The sequence below is a fragment of the Aythya fuligula genome, chromosome 8 (assembly GCF_009819795.1).
Source record: "Aythya fuligula isolate bAytFul2 chromosome 8, bAytFul2.pri, whole genome shotgun sequence".
Taxonomy (NCBI): Eukaryota; Metazoa; Chordata; class Aves; order Anseriformes; family Anatidae; genus Aythya; species Aythya fuligula.
The window spans coordinates 13,836,012-13,853,207 of record NC_045566.1 but is presented as its reverse complement, the minus strand read 5'-3'; the positions used below and the strand labels follow the sequence as shown (position 1 = coordinate 13,853,207).

The 17,196-nt window shown below is 34.8% G+C and overlaps 1 protein-coding gene across 1 annotated transcript in view; it reads right to left on the bottom strand.

The window, feature by feature from the left end:
• Nucleotides 1–2,309: 2,309 nt before the first annotated feature.
• ADGRL2 (adhesion G protein-coupled receptor L2) overlaps nucleotides 2,310–17,196 on the bottom strand; it is a 156,142-nt gene continuing 141,255 nt past the window's right edge. The window contains 7 exon segments of the mRNA XM_032192039.1: nucleotides 2,310–3,355; nucleotides 6,685–6,813; nucleotides 9,527–9,623; nucleotides 10,043–10,171; nucleotides 13,818–13,986; nucleotides 14,954–14,998; nucleotides 15,855–15,946. Coding sequence (XP_032047930.1) covers nucleotides 2,601–3,355; nucleotides 6,685–6,813; nucleotides 9,527–9,623; nucleotides 10,043–10,171; nucleotides 13,818–13,986; nucleotides 14,954–14,998; nucleotides 15,855–15,946 — 1,416 coding nt within the window. The 3' untranslated portion in view covers nucleotides 2,310–2,600.

The window sequence follows — 17,196 nt, the reverse complement described above, 5'->3', positions numbered from 1 at the left end:
AGCAAGTATGCTTTTAAGTTACCAGACAGACCAAGGGAATCATTTTGCTCCGAAGCGTCTGCTGTATACCCTGAATCAGAACAAATCCTTATTTCACAAAGACTTCAGATTTTTAAAGCATCTCTGCTAAACAGAAGTAAACAGTTTCTGATTAAATTTTAACTGTTCCAGTGACTCTACCACAAAGATAGTAACTTTTATGTATTAAGGAACATATTGACAAGCGTTACCAGGAGGGTAAGGTAAACATGCCTTTGTCTTCAACAATTGCTACAGTGCCACAGTCCCAATTACAGACATACTGAGGTTATCTGAACTCTGAGGTTCCATCTCATCTCGGATATTTTTTTACAAAGTTTGAATTGTCTCAACACCACAAAGTCTTGCCCAAAATATTTTTTTGAAATCCAAACTTTTTCAAAATGCACCTACACAAAACCAATGTGTATTGATATACATTCCAAATGGAGTATTCTTATATTCCAGCACATTAGAAGCTAACAGAATTTAAAAGGCTTTCAAATGAATTTTTGCTGTTGTCATACATATAGTCGCAGGTGCCACATATGAAAACATGGCCTCTGTGCTATGAAAGAACACACTTTTGGAAGTTGAAAAAAAATGAAGTCCTTGGTGTTATCTTTGAGAAGCTCTGGTTGAGACGGACAAAAAAGGCTTGGGAACAAAGACTTCAGACTTCCAATTTTGCCACCAATTTGTTGATAACATCTTGGGCATCAGCTGCCTTCTGCAGTTTTCTAGTCTGATAAAAATGGGGCAGTCATGCTTATTTTTCTAACTTAAAGTGGTGCTGTGATGGATTATTTGCACAGCAGATTATTTGCACAGGAGTGCTATCCAAATGCTGCTTACTCACGTTTTCCCCATTATAAGACTATATCTTCATCACTAATAATTAACTGCTAATTATTGTTGCTGAGAATACGATGGTGGTGTTTACCACCTTATTTTTGATTTCAGTACAGATGCCTACTTAAAAGTTATGTAAATATATGAAATTACAGTACATTTTCCTAATGACCCTGCTATATCTGAGTTTGATCCTATTCAATTGTGACTAAGGTAATAAATAGTAAGTAAAGATGAACTCTTTTCTGTCGAACTACATAGACAGCTTCCATTGTACTCTCAACACTTAAATCATGAAATGTAAAGAAGCCATTCTAAGCAGGATACAGCTGGGTCAAAAGACTGCTGATGCCAATTATGCTTCGTACATAATAATGCACATTTTACCTATTTGGAAAAAAAATTCACATTTATTTACTGTCAAACAGGTGTTAAACTTTACACTGGATATTAGTGATGGGCTCATTATTAACAGGTTTACACAAAGGGATGAAAAAGCAGAATTTTGTTGAAACAATTTACATTTCATTATATTTTTATCATAAAATAAATTAATTACTAAATATAGGCAGAAGGAATATGGAAGAGTAATAGTTATGTTTTATTTATCTTTTTAAAGGACAGGCACCTTTTATTCATGAGAAAGCTTGTGAGAAGTGTCCAGTGTCCCCTTTACCCCTTACCACCCAACCCTGATTAAAGAATGAACAGGGAATTCAGTTACAATCTTTGTTAGCTATACCAAATTTGTGCAAGGCTTGGCATAATTGGCTTCTAAAACAATTTTCTCCCCAAATCATGTTTTTGGCAATAAAATTAAAAAAAAAAAAAGAATAAAAACTAACTTGTCAAAGCAGAACACTGTTTACAGTGAAAAATAAGTGAAAACAGGTAGAACTTGCATTTTTAATATACTACTGTACTATGAACAGAGTGTAAGAAAAACAGTTTATAACGTATGTGCAACCAAGAGCTTTTCACAATATTTTCTTCAAACTCTTTAAAATTATTTTTTATGACAATTATATTTCAGTTGGACACAAATGTATTTATTTTACCCTAGCAATAGAACAAAATATAATTTCTTTAGCCATTTTTTTCATGAGAACGGTTCATTGTACAGTTGAGGAAATATATGAAATAAGGCCTGTGGCTTGATTGCTAGTGGTTAGACATGTATTCAATCTTTGCCTTAATGGAAAAGATTTGCAGTGAACTGCAAACTGATGCAGAATATCTCTCCTGCTTTTGCAAGTCTTGTCAGGAATAGTAAGGTACAGTAAATTTGTCCCACAGGATTTTAGAGCCTACGCCTTGTATATAATACAATGTAGGCCTAGGAAAAAAAAAAAAAAAACGGTGCAGCCATATTTACAAATTTAGTTCACAAACTGCTGCAGTAAAATGGCTGGAAAGTGTTTCTTTTTCTTTTTTTTTTTTTTTTTTTTTTTCACAATTTTGTTAAATTCAGCAGCAGAAGATATCTTAAAATACCTTGTTGGTATTTTTTTTCTTTGTAACAAATAATTCATTTTAGTATACTCTGTGTATATACAAAGTTTTTGTTTTATAAAAATTCACAGAACTGCGAGGTCCAGTAATCCCCGTTACACCGGAGAACCACAGGGTCAACAGAATTGTCTCTTCAAGCAGATACGAGGGAGCCTGCACAGGGCCAATTAAGTCTTTTAATACTTGTATGTGGCCTTTAATATCTCTTTGCTACACTATTAAAGGCTTGTCACTAGCTGCATTTGTCCTTCTCTAACATCCCCTTCTGGAATACATCCTTCCTTGTTAATGGGAATTATATAGCCGTCGCTATTACCCCTGCTGATTTGATAGTACATCTGAAGCTGATGGCCAGCTCCTAGATTTGGCATACTCTTGTAGTAAATGTCCTCATTTTCACTCCTCCTGGAGGGAGAGAGATCTTCTTCAACGTCGGGGCTGCTCTCTGGATATGGAGAGTCTCTGAGATTGGGCATGCTCGTGTAAAGAGAGTCTCTGTTGGGGGACTGGAGGTGGTCGTCAGCCTCGGCTGTCAGTTGTGAGACGTAGCTGTCGGTTCCCTCGGTCTTCACTTTCTTCTGGGGCTGGTACAGAAGGGAGTGAGTCCGCTGAGGAATGAGTGGGGCCTCAAGCTCTTTGTGGTGGAGTTCCAGCCCAGGGGTGTCACTGTGCATCAAAGATGAGGCATCTGCCACGATGGCGTCATCTTCGCTACTGCTCCCGCCGATCACAGCCTTGGCTGGCAGTGTGCGCTCCAGGTTATGGTTCTTGCTGCTGCCCCGCAGGTTGTTGTGCACTAATTCTGAAATGATCATTTTCTCAAAAGCAGTATCATTCAGGCTTAGTCCACAGTCTACAACTTGCACACTGTCATTATAGTCTCCGTTGCGCAATGAGTAGCTGTTGTTGAAATTACCATTTAGCGGTAGAGTATCCATGGCACTTGTATCCCTGGCATTGTTCAGTGAATGTCCTGAAACAGAAAAGGACAGCTCTGGTTATTGTCTGATGTCTATTTCATCACTTTTTTTTTTTTTTTTTTCTTAAACAAATTCTTTAATGTAGTTCAGGACAAAGTTGTACTTGGAAGTAAGACTTGAGAAAAGTAAGGTTATTGAACATTCCCAAATGTAAACAGTTGCACACTTCATATGAAAGATGCATTTTAAAATAGTAACATCTATTTCCTGTGGGGAATAGTGGCATTTTAATTTCTTAATTTAATGTCAATTCTGTGACTCTTCCACAAGGAACTGATCACTCCATGCCCTTGCATATGTAATGCAAAGCAATTCATTTGGAAACATCTATGTTTTGAAGTACACCACCATGATTTAGAAAAAGAAAATTAACAGAATTTGTCCTAAACGACACTAAATTAAAAAGGAATTAGATCACAGACATAACTGAAGGTAAATGTACAACATAAACCCACATAACTGGCAAGCAACTACTTAACAACATTTCTAACATTTTTCCTTTTTTTTTTTTTTTTTTGAGATGAAGTAAAGAAAAGAATGAAAAAAATGGATAAATACAAAGAATTTATGTTAAACAAGGACAGCCATCTTTCACACTACAGGGACCAGGGCCCACAAGCACCATCCAACAACACGATAGACAGCAGGTGGAATGACTCACTTTGGACAACTCACATCATGTCTGTCTGCTCAGGCTATCTGGCCTAAGAGTAGCTGATATATAAAAGAAAGTAAAATGATTTATTGTAACATGATGAAGAATTACTGAGCTTCTCAGCAACTTAGTCAGAGCAAGGGTTCAGCAAATTAGATTATGAAGCAATAACAGCTTTTCTTTTCCCACTTAATGTAATTTTTTTGCACTAATATTCTGTCTGCCAACAATGGCCCCAGGCTTCTAAAGGTCAAAGTTTGCCTGCAGTCTGCATCAGTCACAGTGACAGCACTGAATGAACCAGAATCGTTAATTAAGAGTTAGGCCCACAGTTACCATGGCCATGGAAGTCAAATGCAGAAATGTTAGGAATTTCTGTAAGTATGGGTCATAGAAATTAAACCAAAGAATAAATATTAGTTGTGGAATGGGAAGAGGAAATCAGCAATGGCTGATACCTCATAGCTGCTGCAGAAATGACAGATCGCGTAAGTCCTTTAGAAACATGGAAAGAAGTTAAGGGGGAAAAAAAATGAAGTCTTATGATGATTAAGGTCTTTATGTTTTTGATTTTGGCTTTTTTTTTTTTGGGGGGGGGGCACAATAAAGAAAAGGATTTCCTATAGACACAAAGACATGTAAACTATGACAGCACAGTGCTTCCCAAGCAAAGGAAAAAAAAAAAAAAAAAAAAAAACTTTGAAAGAAACTAAACAGTCTGAACCATGGAAAGTTGAATGGTTAGAGCATTCCTAGAAAATCACTTTATCTACAGATATGTCTAGAAGTAAAGAAAGAATGGAGTGACTTTACTGAAATGAGACTGACCACTGTGAGGCTGCTGCATTATATGCAAGGCTTGGAGGAGTATAAGAAAAAGTTGTTTTGGAAAAGATGTATTTTCCTGTGTTTTTTTTTTGTTTGTTTGTTTTATTTTGTTTTTCATAATTAAAGCTGCAGCTTATCCTAGAAAATTCCATCTTCTCTGGAAAATATTGTTTTCAATTAAAAAGTAATTGCATTTTCTCAAGAAAAGATTTTTGTCTTCAACTTTAGAAAACGGAGTAATAATCTCCAAATAAATTCTAAATAATTTGCAAATCATTTTGTATTGGTGTTATTGTTAGCTCCTCTTCATATGTATTGATTTAAACAGTGATGAGGGTTGTTTGAAAGGTCTCTTTAAGCTTTGATTAAACAGTTTTATAGTTCTGCAATTTCATATATGTTCCAAGATTTTTCTTGCAAAGGATTTAGCTGCTCAGAACATATGGCATTTATAAAAGTAGACAACACATGGACCACATGCTGGCACTCATTTCCCTCATGAAAGTGATTTAATTCTATAATTTTAATTCCCTTTTCTTTTTCTAAACAGATACCAAAATATATCTGATAATCCACAATGAGTTTTCTATGATACACTGCAGAGTTAAGCATGCTAGAATATATTTAAATTGGTTTGATGAGTCAAATTTTGTTGCCCATGATCAGGTAATTCATTTGAAATCTTTCCATAGCCTGTAGCAAGATTACCGTGGGAATGTAAAAATATAAGTAAATTGTTAAGTATTTCGGCTTGACACTGCTTTGGTTTTAAAAAGCAAATTATTTCAGCATTCCATAACTTCTGTTACCAATAGGGTTTGCTACAGACCTCATGTTGTTTTCCAAAAAGCAGTATGCAAGTACTTTTTGAATGTGGAAACATTTCATTTGCAAATTGTGAACCACTTGCCCGCTGAGTCTACTTCATGACCGCTAGTTATGTTTTAATTGTGCCCATTAAAAATCATGCTGAAAAAATTTACATTTGATAGGCAAAGTTAAGTTTTACTCCCATACTTGTCTCTCTGTAGGTTGCTAGAGGAAAGCATAAGGAAAGTAAGAAAACAAGAGAATGAAAATAGAAACTACAGTACAGTTAAAAAAGAAACTTGAAATAAAAACTGGAAACAAGGTCTTATGAGCACTTTACCAAAGATTTATCGTTCCAGTTACACTAAAGTGATCTTATGATTCATCTAACAGTAACTGCTAGATATTTACTGATGAATTGCACTGTAGTTAGAAAAAGCAACTAGATACTCTAACAACAAAATGTTAGGTAAGTGATGACACCCTTTATTCATTCAGAACTAAACTGTTCTAACTGTTAATCTCAAGATTTTCCTAAAGGAAATGATCTACCATAAAGCTGCACTATACTATAGATCTGTTTGACGCTGGATACAATTTTCTACACTGGAGTATCCAAAGGTGTCAAGATGCCTTGCACTGCTTTAGTATCTAATCTGTTCCATGAACATGTTTTTCTCAGCAAGCTTTTGAGTCAACCTTACATTGCATAGACATGATACCTCTAAGTGATATATATCTTGAAGATGGGCTCTCAGACCATGTGATGTCAGTCCTGTAATAGTATATTAAGATTTATGCCACCTGTGTTAAAAACATGGATAATTATTGGTAAATACTGTTATGGCAAAGGCATTACTATAATATAGTGCAGTTTTACAAGCTGACATAGGCAACACTGTATTTCTCAAACTGACAGAAATTCAGAATGTATAGCTAGGGTATTGCAACTTGAGTTTCTATCTAGGGAAAAGAAGGGATTTGGAGCGAGCCAAGAAAAGCGGTTTTACTCAGGAAGTATAAGCACACCTGGTGAGTTAAACACAGGAGCTGAAGGGGCATTACATACAACAGTTTCAGCGAGCAATGTGTTATAGGGGTTGTTAGTGCCGTGTGGTCGAAGTAGAGGGTTTGTTAGTAGGTAATTGCCAGTCATTCCTAAAGCAAAAGAAACAGAAAAAAAAGTCAGTTCTTTAATTTTATTCTGACAATTTCAATAAAGAATATTTTTTATTCATCATGAATCATGTAGAACTTGTCAAATGTAATTCAGATGAAAATTTCTGAATGTATTTGAGCTATGTATTTGAAATGGGAGTAGAAAAATATAGTTAGATGCCAGTAATTCACAGGTGCTGTCCAAATCCCCAAAGTAAACATCTGGTGAGAGTGACACTTACTAATGTATACAAAATCACGGTTACACAAGAATAGCAATTAAATGTGTAGAGATCAAGGTACTACATAAAGCTATGGTAACTTCTAAAATGATATTATGGAACACTTCTGCCCAGAATTGAGAGAACTGAATTTCTTGAATTTAAATGCATTGAAAAATGTCTTATGATGGATCAGAGCTGTTATTCACTTTATGACAAACACACAGAGAGTGGAAGGGAATTGCTGTTTTCAAACAGACAGTGGATGACAAACTGCAAGCATATCTTAGTATATGCAAAAGTATGCATGCTGAGGGGAAAGCAAATTTATCTGCCAGGTTTTAAAAAAAGAATTCCTTGAATGACAACTTTTCTTTAAACAAGCAGTTTACAAACAGTGTAACATGAAGCAAGATACTACAGGAATTAACAGATTTTTTAGAACATAGTTTACATGTTAGTGTAATACCATTTAAACAATTCAGAAGAATTAGAAAAAAAATTAAGCATCATTTGAAAACTATAGAATCTATTAGCTCTGATTTCTAGTTACCAGAAGAATAATTGTTTGGAAAATTGACATGCACACACACAGGAAAAAAAAAAGGAAGAAAAAAAAAAAGAAGAAAAAAGAAAAACACCATGAAAAACTATCATTTAAAACTTACTTTAAACACTTCATTAAAGTAAAATTCTACTTCCTTTTCTACTGCATTGCACAGCAATGCATCAGGATTGCATCATAGACTAAAGTACAAATAAAGAGCCAACTATATTTTTATACTATATTTTTATTTGGCAATAGAAAAGGCAGTATATATTTCAAATATTAATGCTTTTGTACTACCATAGGTACTTGGTAGTTCAAAGAAGCAGATAATTCTAAGATTCAGAGACTTATTGCCTGATTATGCCAATGTTATTTGAAACTTTATACCAGTGAACAACTAAGAAAGTTTTTATCATAGCTTTTTTTCAGTTGTTATCTATTGACTACTAGAAATACTAGCTCAAATACGTTTTGACTTTTTTTGTGTAATATGTTTTATCTTGGTTTGAATTATTACCCGTAATTTATAGTAAGAGAACTTTGTTTTTCAATTCAAATAGTTTGCCACTTTTAAAACCTTGAATTTTATGAAATGATACTTGCCAATAATTACTAAGCTACCCTTACATGCATACTAAGATAGTAAAATTATTACAGTTGAATCATGACAGTATCATTTTTTTCTAGTCATGACAGAGCATCTCAGGTGACTTGAGACTGGAGTACCAAAGCAGGGAGAAAATTCCAAGATCTGTGCTCAACTCTGAATTACCTGAGTTGCAGCAGGAAATCCCAGACTTTTATCTGGGATTCTGGCATACATATGGGGTTTTAATAAATGAAAAAAAAAAATCTACTTAGGAAATATTAGTTAATTTTGGTTTTACCAGAGGATAATAATGATTCAGGTGAGGGGAGCAGTGAGACACACAAGTCTCATCCATCTTTATACACCAAACAGCAGAAGTAGGATTATGCTTTTTGAAATTTTCTCTTTTACAAAGTACCACATTTTTTACTTCTAAAATAAATATGAGTTAAGTACAGGTCCCAGCCACTGAATCTTAAAAAAAGCACAAGGTAGGAAAATTTGCCAGCCATGGTTCATGGGAGCTTTACAGCAGCCCTAACAGTAGTGAATTTTCTATTTGAAACTTTCTGAGTTGAGCAGGAACTGGTCAGAACTATGTGTTCTTCTCTTAAGGATGTGAGTGGAAGAATAAACTGTGAGCTTAGCTTCCACAAAGCAGCCTTTCCCTCCATTACTTAGCTTAAAATGTTTTTTTTGTTTGTTTGTTGTTTTTTTTTAAATAAAAAAATAAATAAATAAAACAAGGAGAACAAGGAAGGGACATTCTGTCTTGGTTAACACCCTTGTAACTGGATATGAAAATGAAGTTACAGATTTTAAAATCTATTTGAGATAAGAAATTTGAAGTTCTGGCTTCTCTGTGCCTGATTCTGGATTCTATCCCATGTGACAGGTACGATGCTCTTTGAAATAAAAAAGATAAATGCTTTACAGACATCTTTTGCATAGAAATGATATCAATTGGATTTCACTGGGAAAATTTCTGCACCTAAAAATCATAGTCAAATATGCATTAAAATGTTACTGCACTCATATTTCTGTTTCAGATTTAACCTATAAAGGTTAGGAAGGATTTAAAATTATGATCTTGCTTTTAAGTTAAATTATTGATGAAACTTATTTAAATACACTCCCACAAATGGAGGAATTCAACTTATATAGTGGGGGCCAGCTGAGGGAAAATGGTTTTAAAATGTGCTGGTGCATGACTTTAAAACTCTGCTTTTAGAGAACATTTGTTCCAGATTATTTTTCAACACATTCTTTTAAATTCTTCTGTGTTAAATTAAATTATATAAAATCTGTATAAAATTTAAGTCTTCTAGAACTGAAATGTTCCCAGTGACTGACCTTGATTAAGCGTTGAAGTGCTGTTGATGTCACCTGAGATAAAAGAAGATTCAGATTGTTTTCTCACAGTGTCATTCCACATCCTCCTTATACGACTCTGTTAACATAAAGCAATGAGACAGAAGCATGGTAAGTCACAGAAAGATTTTTTCTGACCTATGTGCTATTATGTAGAGTATTTGTATTTCTTTTGGTCTAAAGTAAGCCATTCTTCTAGCACAGCGTGAAATTCCATCTTTTGTTATTATAAGTCTAGTTTATTAAATTTCATTTAGATGAAACATGATGGTATAAACTTTCCACTAAACCAGCCCCTAATTACAATAAAAAGTAAGGTGTTTGCTTTAGTCCAAACCAAAAGGAAATCTTTACAAAGAAATCAATTCAAGTATATACAAGTGTGTATTTGCCATCTAAATGATAATAATGAAAAGACAATTAGTACTTTTGCAACACATCTCAGTAGGCTTTTTATAAATAAGTTTAATTAAAAATTGCTGTCAAAATCTTTGTTACCTGAGTGCCGGAGGAATATCGAGCACTAGTTCTTGTCGTTGATGCCTTCACTGAACTGTGAGGACTCTCAGTTGGTAGTCCACCACAGCAGTAGGAATGTCGGAAGCATTTCCCATATTCCTTACGTACCTAAGAGGACATAAAAACACTTAGCGCAAAAAATAGCGTCAAATATCTCCACTGGCAAAAAGACATGAATCTTGCATTGAAAATACTCAACTGTTTTTCAAGCAAATGGATAATTCTTGTCTATTGAAATGCTGGCCATTAACAAAATCAGATATTCTACCTTACTCAATGGCAGTCACCCAGGTTTTTTTTAACAGATTATTTCTGAAGTACACATGTGCTTCATTCAGATGTGTTTGAATAATAGCTACTGAGTTATTATGGGATTATTTTTGTCTTCAAATTGTAGATTAGTATAGTTAAGTTTACCTGAACTGAATGTTGGATGAAAACAGTCCTTTTTGTATTAGCTTTTAGTACATAAACCATAGAAAGCTCATCTTCCCATCCTATCATGCAACATCCTATCATGCAAGAAGGGCTGAGGTATCTTTGTGTTTCTTGACATTACCCATTTAAATTATCCTTTCCATTGGACTCTAAATTGCAAGGACTATATAAAAAAGTTTTCATATAAAGTTAGGTTGGGTAACTCAAACAGTTACTAGTTCATTGGTCACACCTGCTTCAGGTTTATGCAAGGCTCACAATCACCACCGCCCCCTCCCAGCACAGAGCCATCTGCAGTTGTGGGGGCACCAGCAGGGGCTCTGACCCAGAATTTGAAACAGAAAGGCTGAGAAATTAAGCATATTTTGCTTTTAGGACAAAAAAATAAAATCTTTGTCTTTGCTGACCCCAGAAGTCTGAACACACTTGATGAGTGTGTTCAAACAAAACTTTTCTCTGATAGAGTAACAGAACTGGTGGTATTCTTTGTTTCTTTTATTGTTTTCTTTTTTTTTTTTTTTTGTATTTGACCTGCATTTATTCACCTTCTCTTTCCAATGAACTACTGGAAACTTTCGTTTTGTAATTTATATATATTAACATTGTGATAGAAGTAATCAGGATACACACATCTTGGCAACATGACAGCATCAGTGAAAGAAAACATCGGATAAAACTTGTAAAGATATCTAAGTCTAAATTCATAAATCTTCCACTAGATACTTGGTAATCCAAGAGTTTCACCTATATTAATGAGACTCCTAAGTTTCTCTGAGAATTGAGGTTTCAGCTAATCTGTGAATTCTGCTTGGCCTACAAAATATATGGGACAGAAATAAAACTATGTGTATGTAAAACCAAAAAAGGGGAGAGGGGAAAATGCAAAAAATTCATAGTGTAGATTTGTGTATGCCATGTGTTTTTTTCAGTATTTCAAGAATTTTAATGATGGAATACATAATGTGATGTTTCTACAAACTACAACAAGGTTGAGCAAACTGAACGGTTAGTGCTTTAATTTCAATCTAGGGATAACAACTCAACTTTCTTAAGTATATTTTACATATTTTAAATGAACCCCTACCTACAACAGCACAAAACACACATTTACAAAAATGAAAACAGAAATGCGTGGACACAGAATTATAATCTTTAACTTTGTATTCTGAAAAATATAAGTTTATATATATCATCACTAGAGGGTATAACACCTAAGAAAATACATTCCTGAACATTAATGGATATTAAATGCTTCAAAACACTACACAGTAGAGACAATAGCAATCAAAACTATATTTTCACCCAAATACCACCCCCAGGGCTGTTTTTGCCTAATGCCTATATTGCTGTGAATGTACATTATCTGTCAGCACTGTGCATTCCTCTGTCATTATTTCTAAATTATAGCTTGTTGGAAACTGATGGAAGCAACAGCACTATCATCCTGTCAGAACTGGAAACATAATAGTTTTCATTTTCACAATTCTATTTCTCTGTTCAATTTAGTGACCAACTAGTAATAAAAGAATAAAAAGACTACATTAGCTATGCAGACAGAGGATAGGATAATATCCAGTCAAAGGCATCAAAACTTAAAAATTTTAAATGGCAGCTTTAACATTCTTTCAGGTATAAATCTTATTGCTCCAAGTTATGTTTTTTCATACTTGACTGGTATTTTAATATTGCTTTTTGCTGACTCCACTTAATATAAAAACAATGCCCAGCTGTAAAAAGAAATATAAAATGAATCTATTTTTGATTTTCAAGTCCAATACAAGTGGTAAAAAGGGCAACATTATATGAAACCCTAATCTATAAATTATTTGCATTTTGAAAATGTGTGCCTTTTCTTCCCTCTCTTCTTAACCTCCTCTCTAAGTGTTATTTTGTTCTGTTAAAACGAGAGCAGTGCCATGTTCATCTGGATAAAATCCTTTCTGTCTCACAGATCTTTCCCTAAAACATGTCTGAAAGCCATTATTTACACTAAATCTAGAGACACTGATACTCTTAGAGCTGGTATAGTTTAGAACACGTAAGAATGTGATTTTGCCCTTACACAGCAATGCTTTATGCAATGATCTCAAACCACTTTATAAATATCAGTTAATTATGTCTCTGGTGAGCTAATTATAATGGGAGTTAATAACTGCTAGGTCTCCTGCCTAAAACTAGTAAAAATGTTTAGAACCTAAATATTGCAAGTTGGGTATTTCCAAATGAAGGATTTATTGCATGTTGTCCTATGCTATGTGGTTCGTGATTTTTTTGACATTTACCCTTCCCCTCTCCTCTCATTATTTTCATTTGCCATGCCTTCTATGAGCAGTTTTCTTTTATCCTTTACTGAAGCATCTCTAAGGCATCCATAGAAACATTCTCCATTCTCAGTCTGGGGAAGAGAAGGGGAGCAGAAAACCCCAAGAGAATCCCTCCTTGCTGCACCCTTCACTTCCTTCTCTCCTGTCCGTTCCTCTCTCCCCTGTAAGTTTTCTGTCTCCGCAGCAGATATGCTCTGTATGGACCCCACTGTTCCCAATGGGAAAGAGAGAGCAGAACTAATTTAGCATACCCCTTCATCAGAGAAGGAGCTTGCCAAGAACTTCCAGTTTTTCCAGTTAAGAACACTTAGCTGTTGGATTGCTGGGGGAAGCAAACACTTGAAAAGAAGTAGTCATGCTGGTGTATTTAGAAAATTGTCCCCGTTAGCAGTTGTCTACTGTTAATGACTACTATTTTTCTTAGGTGTGTTGAAGTTCACAATGAAATTAATTTTTAGATCTCTCTTAATTTTGTAATGAACAAGCACTCATAGCATAATCCCTGCCTATCACCCGTAGCTTTATGTGGCAACTTAATGGGATCTCAAGAGAGGTCTTCTGCCTTGATCTGAGAGAGTGTTTCCAGGCTGAGATGGGCTCATATCGTAAATGGTTCTTTGTTTTCAGTGCTGCAGGCAGGATTTGTTTCATGAACACATAAAGGACTTTTGGCTATAAATTCAAAATCATACATACCACATTACCAATGTTAAACATTTTCTATAATAATTTTGTTCCCAAAACCTCAAGACTTTTCAAGCCTGGGTTGGAAATGCTGCAGCCATTTTTAATCCAATCTAGGCCACAGAGCAGCTAAATGACTCTCAGATGCACAAAGAGCAAGACTTGGTTTTGAATCCTAGTACCTGCCCCAAACTACTTCAAAATACTCCTCTTTTTGAAACCTTATATATTTTTCTCTATTTTTAAAGAAAAATATGTGGTATTATTAAGGAGTTAGGTAGCACACATTAATGTTTTCAGTAACTTACTTTCTTCTGAAGGGCACAGTGAAAGATGAAAATAAACATTCCTTGGAAAGCATTAAATACTGTGAAGAGATAAGTCATCACAACTGTCCCCTCGTTGATAAACAGCAGGCCAAATGACCACGTTAGGCCAAGAAGACACAGGAGAGCAAATGCACCCAGGACCCAGGATCTGTAAAAGAAAATTAGTTTTACTATCATTACTTATAAGATTGCATGTTGCCAAATCCAATATTAACATTTCAGTTCCTGCAGTTGATTTTTACTAGGTTCATATTCAAATGTAAAAATTCCTTGGGTTTAACCTTTCATCTATTAAAGAAAGAACAATTCCATTTGGTACTTTTAGTCTCCAGTGGAAGAGTAGATATGACCTTTTTCTTTTTCAAGAACTGCATAGGATGTCAAAAATATTTTGAAATGCAGAAGTATAGTGCAAACCCCAGCTATGCCATTGCCTTATCTGCTTTTACAAAAGAGATTGATAAATCTGGCTTAGCCTCTAATCACACCATAGATTTTAAACAGTGGTGCTGCCATATGACGCCAAATAATGTAACACAAAGGTTAAACAGCAGATTAAAAGCCTAGAGCCCAAATCTTTAATGCTCTGATAAACTCGGCTAAACTGAAGCTAGATGATCTAACTTCCGCATGAAGAAACCCTGCTGAAATGTGGCAAAAATATGGATATTGCTTTACAGAATAGTCTAAAAAAGATTCCATCATGAATAGGTTAAGGAAAAGGAACTGTAGAGAACGGCACAGAATGGAAGGGAAAGGGAATTTAGTCAGTGAATTCCACATCTAGCTAATGATCTTACTTGATAAATGGCTTATTATCTTCATAGCTAGAAAGCATTATAAGCAGAAAAGAGAAACAAAATTATTAGACAGAATTGAAACAGAAAATAATAAGAGCATTTTTAAATGTCTATAAAAATTAGTCAAAATTAGGAAATTCAAAATGCAGAGGCAAGCAATTTAAAATTATAAAGGCATATAATAGTTAAAAAATCTTTAGCAAATCAGGTATCTCAAAATTAGTTAATTAAAATTAAGGGCAATCCACAATATTGACTGAGTTTGTAAAGTTAAAAGTCATGCCAGAAATTTGTTAATGGAGGGTTCTGTCTTACCCAGGTAAGTCCGTATTATAGTAGCCATCACAAACACGGTAATTACTGGTGTGGATGAGAAGACAGAAAGAGGAAAAGGAAGAAAAGAGAGAGATGCTAAAGATTAGCTCTCTCTCTCATCATGCAACATGCAATGAAGCTGATACTGACCTATCCATAACATCTAGTTCACAACGTTAGCCTTACTGTAAATTTCCCTTTGCCATTTTCAACATTCAAAGCAAATCTCTAAGACTCTTTTGCATCCAACCCTTAGTGTTATAAAGTTGCACCATCCCTTTAGTGTTGATAACAAAAACCTTTGGTACAACATAAAGCTATACAGGATACACTAAAAGACTATCTAAAGAATCAAGAGCTGACAAAGCCTTGCTAATTATATAACCCTTATATTACTCTGAAAAAGGGATACTACAGTACAGCACCAAGATAAAGTAAACAGTTGTTAAATTAGCATGAAGACAGCAGATAATCCTCAAGTTAACAATAATAATAGAGTCAATTCTCTTGGGAGAACAGGATTACGAGAAGAAACTGCTCAGAATCCCTAAATCAAAAAGTCATTTAACAAAACAAACTTAATATAATCATATCAGTCATGCAAACAGGAACATCATTTTTGAAGTGCATTTTAAATGCAAATGAAATTACTACAGTTCTGTGGCATTTCCGTGAAACAGTTTCTTGGCACTAGTTCCAGGCTGAAATTATCTAATTTTGACCAGTGTTTGTGAGATTAGAGCAACAATGTGACGAAAGCAGGATTGGTTCTGTTTGTTTCTAATTGACATCTGCAGTTGCTGGGAGACAATGGCATGTGCTCCTAATGGAGAGTAGCTTTCAATCAGTTCAGCAATCAGAAAATAATCATAGTTCTCATACTTGAACACAAAGCACTTACTTAATGTTTTCCAACCTGCTAGAGTCTGGTTTCAAAGTGTTTGAGTGCTTCACCATTTTGCACAATGTGATCACCAGGAAGATAAGATTCAGCTGTCAAAACAGATAAGAATGAAATTAAACTACTTCAAGTAATAGGTTGAATAATAAGGATGTTAAAACCTAAACAAAACCCCATTGTTTATTTTCAAATTTGTAGAGAAACTGGCTAACTTTATCAGACAGTCTATAAAAGGTGATTGCAAATACAGATGTGGGGCAAAAATGTTTTAAGTCATTGTTTCAGTTGATTTTGCCAAACTGACCCCAGCATCATGAACCAGCCACATTCAGCTCATGTCCGACACTAGTCAGTGTCTGTCTAGCTCTGTCTTCCAGCATGCTGTGTTCACTCCCTGTTCACCTCTGCCTTTTAATTCTGGCCCTGTTCTCCATCTCACTGACTTCCTCTGAAGACTACAGTTATCCTTTACTGTGCTGTACTAGTCACCTTTTCACCATCCCATTCTGCTCCTGGAAGGTTTTTCATCTTTGCTGGCTTCTCCCTTTCTTTTTTTTTTTTTTTTTTTTTTTTTGTTATATAATTTTATTCTCACAAATCCCACTCAGGTCTTGAAAACAGCTAAAATATAATTAAAGAAAGAGAAAAAGAAAGAGGAAAAAAAAAGAAATGTAAATATGTAGCAAATGCATCAAACTTAACAGTGCCAGAGACATATCCTGTGTGCGCACCCTCCTACTGCCCTCTTTCCTTCTGTAGTCTGGATTCTGTTGAAGTGCAACTGCATGCCACTTGAAGGAAAGGACTATCCTGTCTTATTCTTGTTGTGTCATTCATATAGGGAAGATAGTGAACATAATTTTTATAGCTCCTATTGTAAAATGGCATCACAGGTATCAAAGGCACTAGGTGCCTTTCTGCTATCAATTTCAAAGCAAGTGAAGAACATAGGTAAGCCAAAGCAAAGGATGCCTGCACAATATGAATTGAAAAGTTGTATACAGTTAATTTGAATAATTAGTACGTACTATCCTATATCACGCACACAATTCAAATAAAATCATGTTTGAGAACAGTAAGAGTTATGCCCCTTCATTAATTAAAAAAACACATCCCTATCTACTAGTACAACAGTCCACTAGAAATAACTAAACCAATTCACTAACAGAAGATGGAAGAATATGCTTGGATATCCTTATAACATACATACAAAAAAAAGACTATAACTTCATTCTTATAAACTTCCCTATACATCTTCAAATGGTCAATGATGGGAATCATGAAACCCAGTCCCCTATTTTGGGCAGTCTTTGATTTGAGAAAGCATCAAACTCCTCACAGT